We start from the raw sequence: 20,123 nt of genomic DNA, 5'->3' as shown, positions 1-20,123 counted from the left end.
GGATTTGTTCAGGTTTACCTAATGTTGCAGCCTTTCATTTGAGGGCGTCTTTGAATGATGTAGATCCATTGGTTTGTCCTTTCGCTAACCTCGGACCCTTAGGGATATTAGATCCTGCCAAACCCCCCACAACCTCAGGTTAATGATGATCGAGGAATTTTGTTCTATGCCATAGTCTTGTAAGCGCCTATGACAATGCATGTATCTGCCCGCATAGATATAGGTTTTGCAACTCTATTGGAATACCATTTTTTTTTTATAAATTGCCAATTTCAGATCTTCTCTCACCAGTGAATCCATTCAAGTGCACATGATGATCGATCTTCCTGTTGGGGTTCGTGCAAAAATTTGGAAATCTTCATCCTTACCAGAAACATAAGTTTTCTCGTACTGAAAGATTTGTAGAAGACCCATCATTATTGCTCATTTCTTCTTAAAAAACAATAGGTACGTGGTTACTCCTTCTCCCAGTAGAGAGATATGCCATATCTCGGTCGCCAGAGTACCAAATTGTTGAAAAACCCTTCCATTTATTACAAACCGTTTCTTCTTGGGGGATCAACTTCCCCTACCTTGGATCTGCAGAAGACCCATCATTACTGCTCATTTCTTCATCAGAAAACAGTAGGTCTGTGGTTACCCCTTCTTCTAGTAGAGAGATCTACCGGATCTCGGCCACTAGAGTAGCAAACGGTCGAAAAACCCTTCCATTTGTTGTTATCCCTAGGGGATCAACTTTCCCTGCCCTGTCCCATTCTTGATTGTCTTTGCATACTTTATTCCTTGTGAGCAGTTGATACTGCAGCCACCATGGGGCTTGAGAAACTCAATATATCAAATAGCTGCAAGAAAAAAAACTATGGAGATCCAAGGACGTGCTCGCATTCTCCGAAAGAGACCGCGATGTCCTCAAGACTGTAACTTACTATAAAGACAATAAAATATAAAAAAGATAACATTTTAAAATAAAATTAATTTATCTACATCTAGATTTATTTGCTTATTTAGTCACTATTCTCTTTTAATTTGAGTGTTTTAAAATTTTCAAAATGATAAATTTATTTATATATTCAAAAATACATTTTAAATAATAAAATTAGAAATCGAAGACTAAAAAGTCTACTTCGCTATCAACCCATCCTTATTTCTACTTCGCTGTTAACCCATCCTATTTCTTAATTCTCATATATACATATTTGAAGGTAGGTGTAGCGTTTTCAAATGGAAAGTACATCTACGAAATAAAGTCAAGAACGAAAAGGTTATATTACCTGGTAACTCTTTCCCATTTCTAAATTGTTTCAAATCTACACTTTTCCAGGTATGAGCAGCGTTTTAAAGTTCCAAGTTCCAACAACCATTTTTTTCGAGTGTTGTTTAATCAGATGTTTTTGTTACTTCATTCCCATTTCTTAATCGTTTCAAATATACATATTTCCAGGTAGGCGCAGCGTTTTAAAATTCCAAGTTTCGACCACCAATTTTTTCAGGTTCTTCGGTGTTGTTTTATGCATAGTCTAAAATAACTTACTGATTATTTTAGAAAATAATATAAATTTTGACAATATTATAATAAAATCTGGTGGAAATTTTTTAAAATTTGAGTTACAGTTGTTTAACTTCAGGATTTTGGGTGCCTGGAAGTTCTTGACGGTGCTGAATCAATTTCCACCATCAAAGAAACAAACTATTGAAACACTTCAACAATCTGATTTTTGAATTTCTTTTTACCAGATTCTGATAAAAAAAAAACAGCTGTCCAGACTAATTTTGTGTATAGACAACATTTTTTTTTCAAATATAGTTTGATAAGAAAACTTTTTAGGTTTTTGTTTGAAATATGGTAATTTTTTTTTCCCTTGTCTTAAATTTATATGGTCTTAAATGTTTCAGATGTCTTAATAAACTAAATCTATTTGTGTATTAATAACACACAACATCTGATTTTGATAATGCTTTTTTGATTAATCACATTTCACTAATGTAGTTCATCATCACCTTTGTCATGACGATGAACCACATTAATTGGTTTGAAGCGAGATATAACATCAATATAATATTAGGATGGTGATAACATAACTAATAAATAAAATGGTTCGACTTTTTAAAGATATTTTTTGGAATCTTCAGTATAGAGATTTTCAAAAATCACAAGTTTAGATTGTTTACTTTATGTAAAATACACTTTAAACCACTATAAATCATAATCTCTTTAAAAATTATATTAAAAAATTCAATAAAAATACATTTCATCTATTTATTATAAAAATTTCACCAAAATTAATATCACTAATTTCTATTAAAAATTAATTATTATAAACCAAAATGAAAAAAAAATAATATCACCAAATTCTACCATTTATTTAAAAAAAATATAAATATCCTTTATCTAAATAGCGGGTGAAAATAATATAACCAAATTCGACCCTTCAATATAAATATATATATAAATATATATATATATATATATATATATAGTACCATGTCTGAGATTAGGTTTGGATGTTTTTTCCTGAGCACTTCTGGAGTCGTTTATTGAGGCCGAAGAATTGTTCGGACGGCCAAAAGTGATTGGAATCCGGTAAAAAATTTCAAAAAATCTTGTAGAGGCAGTCTTTGAATCGTTTTTTGATGGTGGAAATGGATTCAGCACCATCAAAAATGTCTAGGACACCTAAAATTTTGAAGTTAAACAACTATAACTTGGATTTACAAAAATCCTTGCCGAATTTTCTCTAAATATGACTAGAATTTCCATAACTTTCGAGGCAATTCCTCCGGCTAGTTAGACTATGGCATTTTGGATATGTGGAGAGCATAATGTGGACAGTAGGTTAGGTTTGGATGCTTGTTTGGAGATGTGGCGGAGAGGGGTATGTGGAAAAGCAGATGGAATTATTAAATCAAAGTAATTTGGATTTTGTTAAGTCAAGTCCGTAGGTTAATTTTAATGGGATTGATTTTGTGAGGTCAACTTGAAGGCACATACATCCGTTTGTGAGCTTGGGATGAAAATTTGGGCAATTTCTGATGGGATCTGGGCTGGCTATCCCAGAGGGATTGCGTAATTTCTGGGGTCAGCAAGCAAGTGATTGTCTCCCCCAGAATTGAGCAATTTCTGTGCTGAACTGCAGTAACCGATCAGATTGCGTAGTTTTTTCAAGGAAGCCTCTCTGACTGTTCTGGGCAATTTTGAAACTCAACAAGCTGCCCAACAGTTTACATAACAGTTTTACGCAATTTATAGGCTAAGAAGAGTTGGCTGCCTGTCCGGTATTGCGCAATTTCTAGTCTGAGAAAGTCACCCCTTCCTTAACTCTCGAAGCTTTTTTAATGGGGAAAATACTCAACCAGTTAATCTAACCTTAACTCTTGAGGCTGATAACTGCACCTGTTAAAGTTAAAATAATGCCAAGTCACACTTTTACACGCACAATCCAGCAATTGAACTGACCTACAATATATACTTCCCCTAACAAGCTATTGATAATCAACTCCATCTCCCTGTTTTAGCTGGGAATGTTAGAGAGTGTTCGCCTTCATGGCTTACAGTCATCTTTTCTCTCTGATATTATTGTTACTATGCATTGTTTTCTTCTCTTCATCGGTCGTTGCTACCACCACGATCATAGTGGGAGCGGGCATGTCGGGTACTCTTAATACCTTATCCAAGATTCTTCACATGACCATGTCTAAATAGGCTCCTTCTTGTAACAGTAAGTTCACTAAGTTCTGATTTTTTTGTTTGCAGGAATAATAGCAGCAAAGACATTATCGGACAATGGAGTGAAAGACTTTGTGATACTGGAAGCAACCAATAGAATTGGGGGAAGAATGCGCAAGGAAACCCTAGGAGGGCATGCAGTAGAGATGGGAGCCAACTGGATAGAGGGCGTGGGAGGGAAACACATGAACCCCATATGGTCTCTAGCTCAGAAATACAAACTTCGGACAACTTATTCTGATTACGGAAATATCAGTTACAATATCTATCATCAAGAGTAAGCAGCCTGTCACACGATAATCAACATTGCATTATGCCCAGATCTGCCATTTACCCTGTTTCTGTTAACTGTTTTGGTTTTACAGAGGAGGTATTCTGCCACAGTCAGTCGTGGCACGACCATATGCTCTGGGAAATGCATCATCCGACTTCAGTTCAAGTCTCTCTGAATTTTTTCGCAAGAGTGTTTCGATTTTGGTATCTCGACGGGCATTTGGACAGTAAGACAATTAGCAAATCCTTCTGTACATTTCACTTGTTCACATAATCACAAAATGATGAGTTATAAGCTGATATTAAATTGCACAATATGGGGTTCATAATGTTGATAAATAAAATTTTGCAGTGTGCCAGTAACACCTTTGGAGATGGCCATCGACTTCTACTTTTACGATTTCGAAATTGCAGGTTCTGATAATCTCTGCAAATTGATCTCAACAATTATTGGGATTGACATTTGAAATGATAATCAAATAAATGAAAAAACAATTGATTGCATTTGGGTGTGCAGAGCCTCCAAGAGTAACGAGCTTAAAGAATGTGGAACCTATTGCAACATTCGAATATTATGGGGATGATGAATATTTCGTGGCCGACAGTCGAGGATACGAATATATTGCTCACAAGTTAGCGCAAGAATTCCTTGAATCTCATAACGGAACTATAACGGACGACCGTCTCAAACTCAGGAAGGTAGGTTCCTCTGATGAAGCATATTTATCCTTTAAAATCTTTCGTCCTGAAACACGCTTTTAGTAAAGATATTTTTTTTTGGTGATGATCTCATGGTCCAGATCGTTAAAAAAATCGAACGTACAAACAAGGGTGTCAAGATTTTGACAGAGGACGGTTCAGCATATACTGCGGAAAGCGCTATTGTTTCTGTCAGTTTAGGGGTTCTTCAAACGAAGCTCATTAGTTTTAAACCTGATTTACCTGTATGTATATCTACTTGCTGTATCAAATTTTATATGAAGTCACTAGATCTGTTCTATTTAGTGAATTTATAACGCTACTACATAAACACCTGCAGCTATGGAAGCTACTGGCGTTATATAAGTTTGATATGGTTATTTACTGCAAAATCTTCATGAAATTTCCATCTAAATTCTGGCCCACTGGACCTAGCACTGAGTTCTTCATTTACGCTCATGAAAAAAGGGGTTATTACAATTTCTGGCAGGTAATTAGTGCTTAATATCTTTTCCTACAGAAATAGCTAGACTTCAAATCATTCAACTGATTAACACGTTATTTACATTTTTTCCTCAGCACTTGGAAAATGAATACCCTGGAGGGAACCTTCTTATGGTAACTGTTACAGACGATGAAGCCCGACGCATAGAACAACAGCCTGACCATAACACCAGAGAAGAAATAATGGGCGTTCTGAAGAAAATGTTTGGCAACCATATTCCAGAGATGGAGGCAATCCTTATTCCTAGATGGGGAAAAGATCCATTCTTCAAAGGAACGTACTCTAACTGGCCAATAGGGGTCTCCACAAAGGATTTCGACAACTTGAAGGTATTTTTGAAATCGTAGCAATATTATTTCATGATGCAGTCCTCGCAGATTTGAAGAGTCTTTTTTCATTTCTAGATGGCACTCCTAGCCTCACTTACAGAAAAATTTCTTGTACTAATTTAGATCTTGCTAATGTTTCTATAAATGCAATTTTATGATGTTGCAAAAACTCTAAATTTGTATTTCTGTTTTTGCTGCAAGATTTTCAAATTCAAAGTTTAAAGAGATTTAAGTTAATTTATCAAATATATTTACATAAACTTTATAGGCATCGGTTGGACCTGTGTATTTCACTGGGGAGCATACTAATGAAGAACATAATGGCTATGTGCATGGTGCCTATCTTGCAGGTATATATATCTATATAACGTTATGGAAAACAGTGAAAAATATAATTCAGATATAGAGAGATGTTTTATTATCACTGACTCTGGTCAAAATCAGGTATAGACACAGCGAATATGTTGTTGGACTGCATGAAGAAAGGGCGCTGCGACCAGAAATCTCGTGAACAAAATAAGCTAGCCAAGAACGAGTCTCCCTGTAACACAAATATTGAATTGGTAAATTCCGATCAATCTCTAGTAAATATAAAATGTAGTGTAATACCATATATAAAATGTAGTGTAATACCATATATTATATATTTTTATGAAAATAAGTTCATGTCATCAAAACTTCCGGCCTAGATTTAGAGTGTGAAATAAATTTTTACAATTATTAGCAGGAAGCTGAAGTCCAAAGGAAGGCGTGGATGAAAAAAGTGCAGGTTTTAGAAGATGCTCTTAATGACTCCCGGCAATGTAAAGTTTGAGCATACGTATATGCATTGGTGTTTAAGGTTATGATTCTTAGATTGGAAATAACCGATGAATAATAGGAAAATGAAATTTGAATTTAGAAAACTGTAATTGAATGACAATTTATTGGACAATAAATCCGTATACGCTTGAGCAATTTTCTATATTTACTCACTGTTTTTTTATTTTGTTGATGGAATAAGAATAATATTTTTCGGTGTTTGAATCTAGTCTAAAAAATTGTGGTGAAATTTTGATTTGTGTTATTTAAATTAATTTTTTGACTGTATATATGGATTCAACATCGAGAAAAACCTTTAGGGCACTTTTATTGTGCAGGTTTACCCATCAAACTTGTGATTTCAATGAATTCCAGTTGGATTTTAGAGAAATTAGACCAGGTGGAAAATCCACCAGAAAAGCTTCAAAAAAGTCGCACCAAGACAATTCTGACCATATCTTGAAAAAATCTAAGTAAAAGCAGTTAAAATTCATACTTTTAGGTTTCTTAGAAATTTTTGTTGATGCTAAATTCATTTCCACTATCAAAAATATGATTCAAACACTCCAACATTCTAATTTTTTAAAATTTCATTTATTAAATTTCAAAATAATAAATCTCAGTAAATGCGAGGCGTGCGTAAACAACGCCCATTAATGTACGCAAAATACAATACACGGTTACGGAAGAAAAACGCAATTTAATATTTCTGATTTGCACGTAAAGTTTTGATTGCAATACACACGATTACCAAAATAAATGCAATTTAATATGAACATAATGTTCTGATTGATGATCTGGAAATCAGATGTATGACTAGTTAGGAAACATGATCCGAACTTAGATCTCTTTAAGTGTGCAGAGCATGTATACTTTATTGGAAAATAAATAGAATTCTCCATGTGAAGAGCAATATACTCTTGCTCCATGTGGAAGGAGATGCAATTTAGTCTCCGCAAGAAGTTAGTTAAGGAAAAAGCGAGGTATTTGTCTATTGATAAAATATTTAGAAAATGACAAAATGGTGCGCATATAATCTTAAAATTATATATACATATATATTTAAAATTAAATGGTTATAAAAAGTTTATTTAAAAAATAAAAATTCAAAAATAAAGTCTATAATATTTGATAAAGAGTATACTTGTATCATTATATGAAGTACTAAATCAAATATCATAATATTTAATAAAAAATATATTTATCTAATTTATTTTAATATTTATTTTTATTATATATTTTTACTAATAAAAATATATAAAACAATAATTATAGTCATTCATATATTATATTATTTTTAATTTGATAGTTTTTAATTTTTTAATTAATAATTGGATGATGAAGTTAATATAAAATAAATGGCAACATATTATTATTAACACTATTCATTTAAATGATTTTATTTGCATGAACTATTTAGATTTCTGTTTTAATATAATTTATTTATGTTTTTTATATGAAAAATATTGATGTTGAATTTCAAAATTTATATATTTTGAATTTTTAATACAATTTTTTAGATAACAATAATAACAATAATTTATTTTTAAGAGATATAATTATGATGATATATGTAAGGCTATCTTAAATTAAGGTTTATGATTACTATGTAGCATACTATATATATAGTTTTGGAGGTTTTTAACTTTAATCTAAAGTAGTTATCAATTACTTTTTAAATAAGAAGCAAGTATTATATTATGATATTACACTTGTTATTATCATGTTAGTGAAATATATATTTCACTGATTTTGGTTGAATATTGTTGATTATTGATTCATCATGTTTAAATATGAATTAATAATACCCAATTGAGTGCATATATAAATGTATTTCAACATATTTTCATTTACTAATAGAAATGGTCGTCTTTACCTAGCTTCTTCAGCAAGTTAATTGGTCAATGTGAACAAATTAAGTGACAACTTGAAAGCAAGCAAGGAAGCAATCCCTGAACGATATAGTTTATTACATCTGACTTGACTTAAAAAAGAAGATCCCATCTCCTCTCCACCCAATGGGGAAAGAAGAATACACCCACACATGTAGCATAGCCTTCACCCAATAAGAATCTCACAATCAATATACCATTCCAACTACATTGGTCTCAAATCCCATCCATTATGGCTTGCCATCAAGAAAACCTCCACTCCATATCACCCCTACACCCATCTAAGAGAATCAGGTCAGGCTAACAATACATGCCACCAAGCTCCTACTGTTCAGTAGGCATTATTTTGATTGATCAGTAGTCCATATTGATCAATGAGCATGCATTCCAAGCCTCTTGATGGGTACTTTCCTCTACCTTTAGAATGGGTAGCAAATGAGACAAAATCATCCTGATGCTTCTACACGCCAACTCATCTTTAACATATTTACTTTTCCAATTTTGGTAATTATCCCCCATACCATATGAGTAACTTATCGGTGCTTAATGAGAGGACACTACGATCTAGAATCGTTTGACCCCCAGTTGTTTCCTTACCATCCTTAGGTAGCTTACCACTATTCATTTGTAAGAGGTTATACTTAACAATGGTTAATTTTGGTTAAGCATGTTTGAAGGCTATTTGTAAGGCTAGATTGGCTCTAAGGCCAAGCACACACTTACACATTAGATCAAGTATGGAGATTGCATAACAAATAAGGAGAGTGATTTGCAGGGACCAAGTGTTGTTCCTTCACCTTGAGCATGAGATGGGCATGTTGGTCACCTTGGACTCATAGGCACGCTAATGTGTATGTGTGAGCTGGACATGTTGGACACTTGGAGCATTAGGTGTGATGTTGAAAAACTTGCAAAAATAGAGGCATGGGTATGGCATGCAGGTCAAGCAAACAAGTGAACATGGGATTGGCTATGTAAAGGATGGGTGTAGAACATGGAATGCAACAAGTTGTCTAGCTACCAAACTATGGCACATGGGTGGAAGTGTGGATGCATAAGTTGGCTAACACATCGATGAGTTGGAAGGGTGGCACAACTCTAAAATGATGGGTAGGTTGGAATCCCAAATAAGAACCACACACTACCATATATATCCATTTGAGTGATAAGTGGAGACACAACCACCCAACCAACACAAGTTGCATACACACAAGTCACATCGGTGATCTTACTGTATCCATAGGTACATGATCATAGTGCTAGATTCTAAAGGGAAAAATGAAGAAGAGGGAAAAAAGGAAGTTTGCATGATTGCATAGTTATATAGATGTGTCAATTGGGAGGAAACAAATTTGTTACACATGGGTCGTGTCATGATTTTATTCAAGATTTGTAAGCCAAAAATGGCACAATATTTGTATTTGGGAGTCACATAACTCTAGGGCTAGACAATATTATATGAGCTTAGATCTTGTTGTATTCTTTGTTCTTGTGTATAAAAACATGTGTGTTAGGTCGAGTTAGGTTGCCCAAGTTATAAGAACTTGTGTTATTCCTATTTATTATGTTGCAAGGTGTGTTATTTTTTCTTTGAATGGAATGATTGGCTTACATAAGTAAATGTTAAAGATAACACTTGTAACTAGATTAAGTGTGAGCCTGAGGTATAGTTGATCCAGGTGGATATTAGTGGCAACTCACCTATTCCATTTGGACCCCCACCATTGTTTCTTTCAGTTTCGTTAATTGTAGCAAATTTTACCATTTTTGTCAGTTTTTTTGGTCTTGAACTTCCAGTGCCTTTTGAGACCCTAAACAACGTTTATTTGAAAAATGGGAAAATCCATAGTCTATGACAAGGGCTTGTAGTCAAAAGTTGTAGTCCTCGAATAGATATTTCTAGCAAGGTATCGTACGCATAAAACAAAGATCGTATGCCAAAGTTATGACCCCAAGAAGTTGATGTATCAATTTACCCCAATGGGGCCCACAAAATTTTGGTGCTTCATCCTTAGGGTTAGGTTTTTGGATGTTTAGGGTTTTCAATTGTTTCTCAATAATAAATAGGCCTTTGAGCCTCATTGCAACACATTTCATAAGGAATTTAGTTGCCACATCTCTTCTTAGAGATAAGATACCATCACTTGAGCTAGTTTATTTCCATTTTGCATGTAAACAATTTTCAGTACTTTGTTATTAATGAATTGAAGTTATGTTTTCACTATAACTATGTGTTTCTATTCATATATGTATTTCATTTCGTTCCTTCATAAATCTGCATCTGTGGTATCAGAGTGGTTTACTCTTTCTCTGTCTTTCTGTGCATGTCCCCAACGAGGTCAGGGTATAAGGAGTTAGGTTCGAACTGGTTGAACATTTACCAGAACAACCTTGCAGACCTTGATAGTATCCCATGGTGGAAGAAAATAAAGATGAGGAAGGAGACCCTTTCAAAATATTTCTCGAAGAAGCCCTTGAGCGATAAAGGAATGCAATGGTGGGCAAATTTTCCTAGATCCTTTAGCGGATGCCACTGGTGACACATCTTCATCTAATAGTCACTTAAGAGGTACCACCCCCTTAAAGTTACAAGTAAAATTAAATATCCCTATATTCGAAGGTCAAATAGATGTAAATGTTGTGGATAAATGGGTGAATCTATTGGAAGGTTACTTTTCGGTCCATAGTTTCTTTGATCAAGAGGGGATTACTTTTGCACTGCTTAAGGCTGCTTCCCATGTCAATAACTGGTGCGAAACTTACTATGAGAAAATGGAAGACGAACCCTCTCTATCTACAACCACCCCCTCTTGGAAATATTTTTGGGACACTGTCAAGAATAATATTAACCCGTGGGGAGCTATGAGGACAAGTACATACAGTGGACCACACCACAACAACAAAGGGACCAAGATGTTCATGAGCTCACAAATATTTTTCATACTCTATGCATAGGTTTGGGTATCAAGGATTGAGCGACATTTGGTGCTCAAGTACTACGACTGCACAAATACATTCAAGAAGAAATGAAGTTCCTGGGCATCTCCTCGCTTGGTGCAACGTACCAATATGCTTCGAAGACTGAACACAAATTTAAACAAAAGAAGCATGACTTTGGATCTGCAAATCAAAAGCAGGGAAAGAGCGCCCTTAAGCCACAAAACAAAGGAAAAAACCAATGCAGGGTGACCCAGGACATCCCGTCAAGGCTGCACGCAAAGAACAACACCATAAAGACATAGAAGGACACATGAAAGTGGTGTGATTTCCATAAGAGCCCTACTCACAAAACAAGTGAGTGTCGAACCAAGCAGTCACTAGTGGCCAAACTGAAGGCTTCAGAGTCAGATGCGTGTTCCAACTTTGAGTCATAAAATGATAAGGCGAAGGACAAAGGGAAGAAGATTATTGATGCGGAGCCCAACGCCACCATTGCCACCACTAAGATCCAGAATATTGATCCTGAAGATCCAGAGGAGGGGGAGCATCTTTTCTGCTCGCAGATGTGGGTGAAGGGTTCTCCGTTGCAGTCCATTGTCAACAACGTGATCCAAAAGAACCTCATTTCAACAAAGGTCATGAAGCAGTTGGGCCTACCGACCACACCACACCTGCAACTGAACACCGATGGGTGGATTCACTAAGGACGAGATCTGGGTCACCTTCCCTATAACTTTAAGCCCTTCACAGATGAGGTATTGTGTGATGTTGCTCCTCATGAATTTTGTGATGTATGATTAGACCAACCATACTTGTGGAAGCGTCATGCTATGTACGAGTATAGGCCTCACATTATTATTAATACTTTGGGAAATAAGTTATATAGGATACTAGAGGTAGCCCCACCTATCACCATCTCTTTGTTCTCTGCTAAACAATGCACTAAGATCATCACCCAAACCAAGAAATTTGTTCTCTTACTGATTTGATCTCAAAGTAAGGGGAAGATCGTGGCTACATCTATGGCCCCCAAGAAGGGTTCCTCCACACAAAAGAAGTAGGCGAATAACATTTTGGACGAATATAGGTACACATTCTCCTCACCCATAGGGATACCCTTGCACTGTCAGGTCAAGAATTCGATTGATCTGACTCCCGGAGCACCCCTACCCAATGGGAAAATATACCATTACTCCATTCTAGAAAATGAAGAGATCAAGCAGAAGATCCAGGAGTTGCTGCAAAAAGTGCACATCTGACCAAGTTCCTCACCCTATGGGAGCTCGATTGTACTTGTACAGAAGAAGGATGGGACTTGGAGGCTCTTCATTGACTATTGGGAACTAAAGAAAATCATTGTCATGAACAAGTATTTAATCCCACAGATTGATGACCTTTTGGACCAACTCAAGGGGGCCATGTATTTTAGCAAGATCGATATGAATTATGGATATCACCAGGTTCCAATAGATCCCACAGATGTATGGAAGACCACCTTAAAATCCAAGGAAGGATTTTTTGAATGGTTTGTCATGCCCTTTGGGTTGAAAAATGCCCCTGCTAATTTTATGAGGCCGATGGATGAGATATTGTGGCCCTTCACCAATTCATTCATGGTTAGTTTTCTAGATGACATCCTCATCTTCAACAAGATTTGAGAGGAGCACTTGCAACACATTTGACAGGTCCTTCAAACCACATGACAACACAAACTGTGTGCCAACTTAGAGAAATGCACCTTTGGCATGAGCCATGTCCAATATCTGGGTTACATCATAGATAAGCAAGGCATGCATGTGGATCCATATAAGGTCCAAGTCATTCGAGAGTGGTCAACCCTAACCACTCTAACAAAGCTTTGCAACTTTTTGGGCCTCAAAATTTTTTATCAGAGGTTTGTGTTGGGATTCTCCCATATCACTTGTAATTTGAGTCACATTATCAAGGGTAGAGTGAAAGTAAAGTTTTCCTTGTCTGAGTCACAACAAAAGGCGTTCATTGAGTTAAAGCACTGCCTCTGCTCTGCACCTGTACTCACATTTCCAGACTTGCAACAACCATTTGAAATTGAGGCAGACACCTCCAACTATGCTATTGGGTAGTCCTCACTCAACAAAGGCATCCAATGGCCTATCACAATGAGCCATTTTACGATACAATTCGTAAGTACCCCACCTATGATAAAGAGATGTATTCTATCATGCAGGCTTGTCGGTAATGGAAACATTACCTTTTGGGGAAGGATACTGTAGTCTACATCGATCATTGACCTCTTCAGTTTATACAAACACAAGGGAAGTTACAAAATGATCACCATCATAAGTGGTCTACATATCTCCAACAATTCCACTTAATCATTAAATGCAGAAAGGGCAACGTTGAAGATTACCTCAGTTAGCAAAATTATCTAGAGTTTTTCACCACATATCAGATGACAAGTTCTCGATTTCCATCTCTAGACACATTATTATGCTACCTGGGCCACCTTTTCGTTACTTCAAGAAAGCGTGCCACTCTTATTTGGGAGGCATACTAGTCAGGTCGCAGGACACTTTGGTGTGAAGAAAATTGTGGCCATACTATAGAAGTAGTTTATTGGCCAAAACTCCTATAGGGTGTTAGAAAATATATCAGATCCTGCATTTCCTGTGACAACACCAATCCAAACATTAATAAGAAAGGCTTGTACACTCCTTTTCCTACTCCTAGCCAGCCCTGGGAATCCATCTCCATGGACTATCTGTCTATCCTCCCTTTTACCAATCATGGTAATGACTATGTATTTGTGGTCATGGACAAATTTTCTATGATGGCTATATTGGCGGCGAGCAAGAAGAGTATCACAACAAAGGACACTGCGAAACTCTTCTTTGAACGGGTATGGGTACATTTTGGGATCGCATACACCATTATATTAGATCAGGATAGAAGTTTCCTGAGCACATTTTTCTCGAGCCTTTGGACACTATTGGAGACCAAGCTCACTAAGTCGATTGCATTCCATCCCCAAATTGATGGCCAGACAAAGGTCGTCAACATGATGATAATGCACATACTCTGCATGTATAACTCCAAGCATTCACAAACCTGGGATGAGAGCCTTCCTTGTGTGAAAAAATGCTATACCAAAGCTCTTCATAGCTCGACTAGTTGCAGTCCCTTTTAAGTGGCCCTGGGATTTCAACCATTGTATCTGATTAATGTCGCCATGCCTCATGCGACTACAAAAACATAATCCACACATGTACAGTCCAAGGTTGATAAAGAAACCAAGTTTATTGAACACATCCAACACATTTGTCAAAAAGTTCACGACATATTGGAGAATTCTAATTCCAAGTACATGAAAGAACATGCTCAACATCGGGTGCCACACAAGTTTTAGGTGGGCAACAAAGTTTGATTGCATTTGCAGAAATAATGCTTTACCAGAGCCTATCAAAAGTTAATACCACTTCGATAAGGAACTTACACTTTCACCAAGACTATGGGAGACAATGCTTTTGAGCTCAACATTCCCCCATTCCTTCGCCTACAATTAGTGTTCAATGTGGATAGCCTTCGGCCATACTTTCCACCATTACTAGACACATCAAACATTGCAGAAAAACTCACATCAATAGAGCTAAACCCAGACTACATGGAACAAGCCATAAATGATTGGATCATGGACACATAAATTAAGAAAACTTGCCAGTAAAATATTCAACTCTATCGGGTTTTCAAATCTGACCAACTCTTGCACCAAGGCAAGTGGCTCACCAGGGACCAAGTTCAACAGAAGTTTCCCCGTCTCATGGAGGCACTCAACACAATGGAGACGATTGCTTCCTAAGGGGGGAGGATTGATCCAGATGGATATTGGTGGCCACCTAGCTATTCCACTTGGACCCCCACCATTTTTTCTTTTAGTTTCCTTAGTTGTAGTACAATTTACTATTTTTGGGAGTTTTTCGGGTTCTAAACTTTCAAAGCCATTTTGAGGCCCTAAAACGTGATTTTTTGAAAAACGAGAAATTTCAAAATTTATGGTAGGGGTTGGTAGTCAAAATTTGTAGTCCATAGATAGATATTTCTAGCAAGGTATCGTACATGTTAAATGAAGATCGTATGCCATAGTTACAACCCTAGGAAGTTGATGTACTAATTTACCCCAACTGGGCCCACAAATTTTTGGCGCTTCATCTCCTAGGGTTAGGTTTTTGGATGTTTACAGTTTTTCATTGTTTCTCAATAATAAATAGGCCTTCAGGCCTCATTGTAACACATTTAAGAAGGCATGTAGCCACCACATCTCTACTTAGAGATGATCTACCATTGTTTGAGCTAGTTTATTTCCATTCTGCAGGTAAACAATTTTTAGTACTTTGTTTTAATGAATTGAAGTTATGTTTTTGCTGTATCTATGTGTTTCTATTTATATATATATTTCATTTTGTTCCTTCATAAATCTAGATTAGTGGTATAAGAGTGGTATACTCTTTCTCTGTTTTCACTGTGCATGTACCCAATGAGGTCGGGGTATAAGGAGTTAGGGCTCAAATTGTTTGAACCTTTATAATACCATCCTTGTCGATCCCGACGACTAACCATGGCGGAAGAAAATAAAGACGAGGGATCAGGATATAATTTCAAAATATTGCTTGAAGAATCCCTCAATTGAAAAAGGAACACAATGATGGAAAAATTTTCCTAGATTCTTCGATGGATGCCCACCGACGACACATCTTCATCCAACAGTGACTTAAGAGGCACCGACTCCTTCAAGTTACAAGTAAACTTCGATATCCCTATATCAAAGGTCAAATAGATGTAACTATTGTAGATAAATGGTTGAATCTGTTGGAAGGTTACTTTTCAGTCCATAGTTTCTCCGATCTGGAGTATATTACTTTTGCATTGATTAAGGTTGCTCCCCATGGCAAGGACTGGTGGGAAAAATTTTGTGAGAAAAGGGCCGAGGAACACTCTCTATTTATAACGGCCCCCTCTTGGAACTCTTTCTGATATGATTTCAAGGAAATGTATTACCTTGTGGGGAGCTATGAGGACAAGTACATACATAGGGCCACTCTATGAAAACAAAGGGACCAAGATGTGCATAAGCTCATAAACATTTTTCATAGTCTACGCACAAAGTTGGGTATCAAATACTTTGAGCGACATTTGGTGCTCAAGTACTGTAGCTATTTGCACAAATACATTCAAGAAGAAATGGAGTTCCTGAACATATCCTTGCTTTGTGCAACATATCGATATGCCGCCAAGATTGAAGACAAATTTGAACAAAAGAAGCATGAATTTGGAGCCACAGAAAAAAAGAGAAAGCCAAGACAGGGTGACCCAGGGCAACCTACCCAATCCGCAAGCAAAGAACAACACCACAAAGACAAAGAACGACACAAGAAAATGGTGTGATTTCCATAAGAGCCCCACTCACAACACAAGTGAGTGTCGAGCCAAGTAGTCATTGGTGACCGAAATGAAGGATTCAAAGTTAGATGCATGTTCTGACTTTGAGTCAAAACCTGACAAGGGGAATGGGGTGAAAGCATGAAGATGGGTCACACTTTTGGGCCAAATGTGGCGATGAAATTTCAAGTTTTTCCTCTTTTATTGAATTGAAGCCCTCAAAATTGATATAAGCACTATGAATTTTGATTTGGAGTAAAAATTAAATTTTTGGAGAATTATGTTGTTGTCCTAATGATAATTTTTGCAAAAATATTTAATGTCATATAATATGTCAATTTTTCATTAAGTGAAATGCTTGTCCTTGCAAAATTTCACACATCTTAATAGGTACATGTGTGTTCACGTAGCATAACTTAGTCTAAAATGTGTAATATATATATATATATATATATATATATATATATATATATATATATATATATATATATATATATATATATATATATATATATATATATATATATATATAGCATGATCTACACGTAGAGAGCTAAGTTTCTCATATTAATTTTTATTTTTATTTTTATATGCAAAGTTCTATTTTTTATTATTTTTCAAAGTTGATAATGTAATATTTGAATTTCATTTTGCAAACACATGTGTTCACATAAGGTTTTTTACAACTACTTAAATAAATTGAGAAACCAAGAGTACCCTTTTGAAGATGAATTTTTTTTTTGTATGCAAAGTTTTATTTTTTATTATTTTTTGAAGTTGATAAAGTAATATTTGAATTTCATTTTGCAAACACATGTGTTCACATAAGGTTTTTTACAATTACTTAAATAAATTGAGAAACCAAGAGTACCCTTTTGAAGACAAATCGTAAACGAAGATATTGGTATTTTTTGAAATTTTTTCGTTGTGTATATTATATGATATTGATTTTTTTTATTAAACCTCTTTAAAGTTGTTTAAAGAAATTTCAAGCATTATGCTTAAAAGAAATTAGATGAAAAATATCATATGAATTCAAAAATGTCAAACTTATATTCCATTGGATAGAGGATTCCTTCATGAATTCAACATGATCAACTTCGCCATGTATGAACAATTTTTTCCCTAAGTCCGCTAGGTTACAAAATGGTGTTATAGAGAACTCTGTAGAAGAGGAGATACAACCCTATTTTTTAGGCACTCAAATGCTTGATCGAGTCCTTAAAACACTAGATCGAGTGTTTGAAATTCAAATTTAAAATCTCAATCGAGGGATCGAGCTATCATAATTATCTAAAAAATAGAAAAAAAAAAATAAATCCTCTCAAATTATTCCACATTTTTTTATAAATATTCAAATATATTCCAAACTCTATTTTTTCAAATTTTATTTTCTTTTATCTAGAAAATAATTATAATAACTTAAAGATAACTTTGTATAAAATATTTTAACTTTGCTTTTTCAATTTTGAAATTCTTAAAAATGATAATTTGTTTATTGTTCTGATTTTAAATGTAACATATTTTTATATTTAATCATTTTATAATTTTTTTATGTAGAATTTTTCGATAAAAATAAATCAAATTATAATAAATAAATAAATAAAACAACAAACTAAAGTAAATTAATTTTTAATATTATTATTTTAAAAATAATTTCATACACATTTAAATCTAGATTACTCAAATTCAAATTAGTCAAATAATGTTTTAAAATTTATGATTTCCTTATGTTTTTATTATTTTAAAAATATATATTGCAAACCTAAGTGAGGCCTAAAAATTTCTATATATACTTTTCACTTGTGCAAACTGAGGACATAATTGAGTGCAATTATATTTTACAGTTTGAGAGAGATTTATAACTGCGCAGATACATCCATTACAACTGTATTAATTATAACTTACAATTATTACAACTATGTTAATTATTAATTGACTCATTTCTTTTCCTGAATGAGTGGATATTACTGCATTATATATATATATATATATATATATATATATATCTGTGTGTGTGTATGTAATTTTAATAGATACTTTAAGGTTTGATCGAGCTTTAGGGCTCGATCAAGCCTTAAAGCTCAATCAAGCTCCTAACCTAAGGTTACACATGAGCTCAATCGATGGTGTCTTTAAATGCTCGATCAAGCTATTTTTAAACTCCCCAACAACTCGATCGAGCACTTTAAAATTTCTTGACTGAGTGCTTAAAATTGCTCGATCGAGCATCCTTTTTACACCAAAATGTGTCCTCGTTTTGCCAAAAAGTGTAACCCAAATCCATGTTATCACCCAATGACAAAGGAAAGTATACTATTGATACAAAGCCCAATGCCATAGTTGCCATCACCAAGATCTATAAGATTGAGTATGAAGATCCAAAGGAGGGGGAGCGTCTCTTCCACTCACATATGTGGGTGAAGGGTTCTCCGTTGTAGTTTATTATTGACAGAGGGATCCAAAAGAACCTCATTTCAAAAAATTTCTTGAATCGGTTGGGACTAATGACTGCAGCACACCCGCATTCATACACCATCCGGTGGCTTCACCAAGGATGACATCTCTACATCAACCAATAGTGTCACCTTCCCTATAACCTCAAGCCCTTCATAGATGAGGTACTGCGTGGTATTGCTCCTCTTGAAGTTTGTGATGTATTATTAGGCCAACTGTAATACCCCCCAAAAGACTTTATTTACAGTAGTAAGAAGTTTAACTATGTTAAACGAACTTAAGTTTTCATATTTAAATAGTAAGGCTATGTTAATAAAATAATTTTCTTGGAAATCATGCCAAATGTGTTTGACATATCAGCATGGTTAGTTGGTTATGGCAGGTGGTTACTTGCCCATAACCACTTCTTTGAAATAAAAGGAAAAATACACTAAAAGGGTAGAGGTACTCGAGGTGGGGAGGAGAGAAGACAACCAGAGAATGATGGAAACTGTGCTAATGGGTCAGACAAAATTCCTTGCATCTGGCTTGAAGTAAGTCTAGTTAGGACTAGATAGTTACAAGCATATTGTGCAAACTTGTATGTGAATATAGCATAGGAGGAGACACAACCATAGTCTGGTCTCATGTTTGGGAGGATTTAAGGCAATGATTTCCTAAGTTCAGTAAGGAACTAAAGCAATTATAGTGGCGAGGAAACAGATAAGTGCCTCTTTTACAATTGTTAAAAAAATGTCAATGGAATAAGAATGATTAGAAGTTTATGAATGTTCAAGTACTTTGATAGTTATTGAATGTATGTCAATGAAAGAAATGGCTAAAAGATTTATGCCTGAATAGTGCTCTTACTGGTAATAGGATTTCACAGCTAAGATTCAAAGTAGAATTATATAATCTAGAAATTTAGACATAACAATGAAAAATCTAGATGGTGCAAACAATTATTCTTACCAATGGAAGGAAATCTAATAATTAAGGGCATGCAACCAGGTGGGACAACCAGCTACCTACTATAATTCCTATTTAATAGTTTCAATACTGTGACATGAGATACCAGACCTAGGGTTAGTTTCTGATAGCTAGGTATTGTC

General features: G+C 35.1%; 1 protein-coding gene across 1 annotated transcript; it reads left to right on the top strand.

Annotated features, from left to right (window-relative positions):
* The first annotated feature begins 3,541 nt into the window (after positions 1–3,541).
* On the top strand, positions 3,542–6,344 carry LOC149207725 (polyamine oxidase 7-like). The gene is made up of 11 exons (XM_089398128.1): positions 3,542–3,650; positions 3,752–4,001; positions 4,090–4,224; positions 4,350–4,411; positions 4,515–4,696; positions 4,798–4,941; positions 5,037–5,186; positions 5,276–5,530; positions 5,799–5,880; positions 5,975–6,093; positions 6,258–6,344. Exons 1-11 carry the CDS (start codon positions 3,542–3,544, stop codon positions 6,342–6,344), a joined length of 1,575 nt encoding a protein of 524 aa, XP_089254254.1.
* The last annotated feature ends 13,779 nt before the right edge of the window (positions 6,345–20,123 follow it).

This window comes from Pinus tabuliformis, chromosome 1_2 (assembly GCF_031772625.1).
Source record: "Pinus tabuliformis cultivar Carrire ecotype Pingquan chromosome 1_2, CPIR1, whole genome shotgun sequence".
Taxonomy (NCBI): domain Eukaryota; kingdom Viridiplantae; phylum Streptophyta; class Pinopsida; order Pinales; family Pinaceae; genus Pinus; species Pinus tabuliformis.
This window is presented reverse-complemented; position numbering and strand designations above follow the sequence as displayed.

Bases quoted from the DNA above. Each gene is read 5' to 3' on its own strand.
- LOC149207725 (XM_089398128.1), top strand. From the start codon at position 3,542: ATGGCTTACAGTCATCTTTTCTCTCTGATATTATTGTTACTATGCATT. The intron at 3,651-3,751 runs GTACTCTTAATA...TTTTGTTTGCAG, and splicing joins AGTGGGAGCGGGCATGTCGG to GAATAATAGCAGCAAAGACA. The intron at 4,225-4,349 runs GTAAGACAATTA...AAAATTTTGCAG, and splicing joins TCTCGACGGGCATTTGGACA to TGTGCCAGTAACACCTTTGG.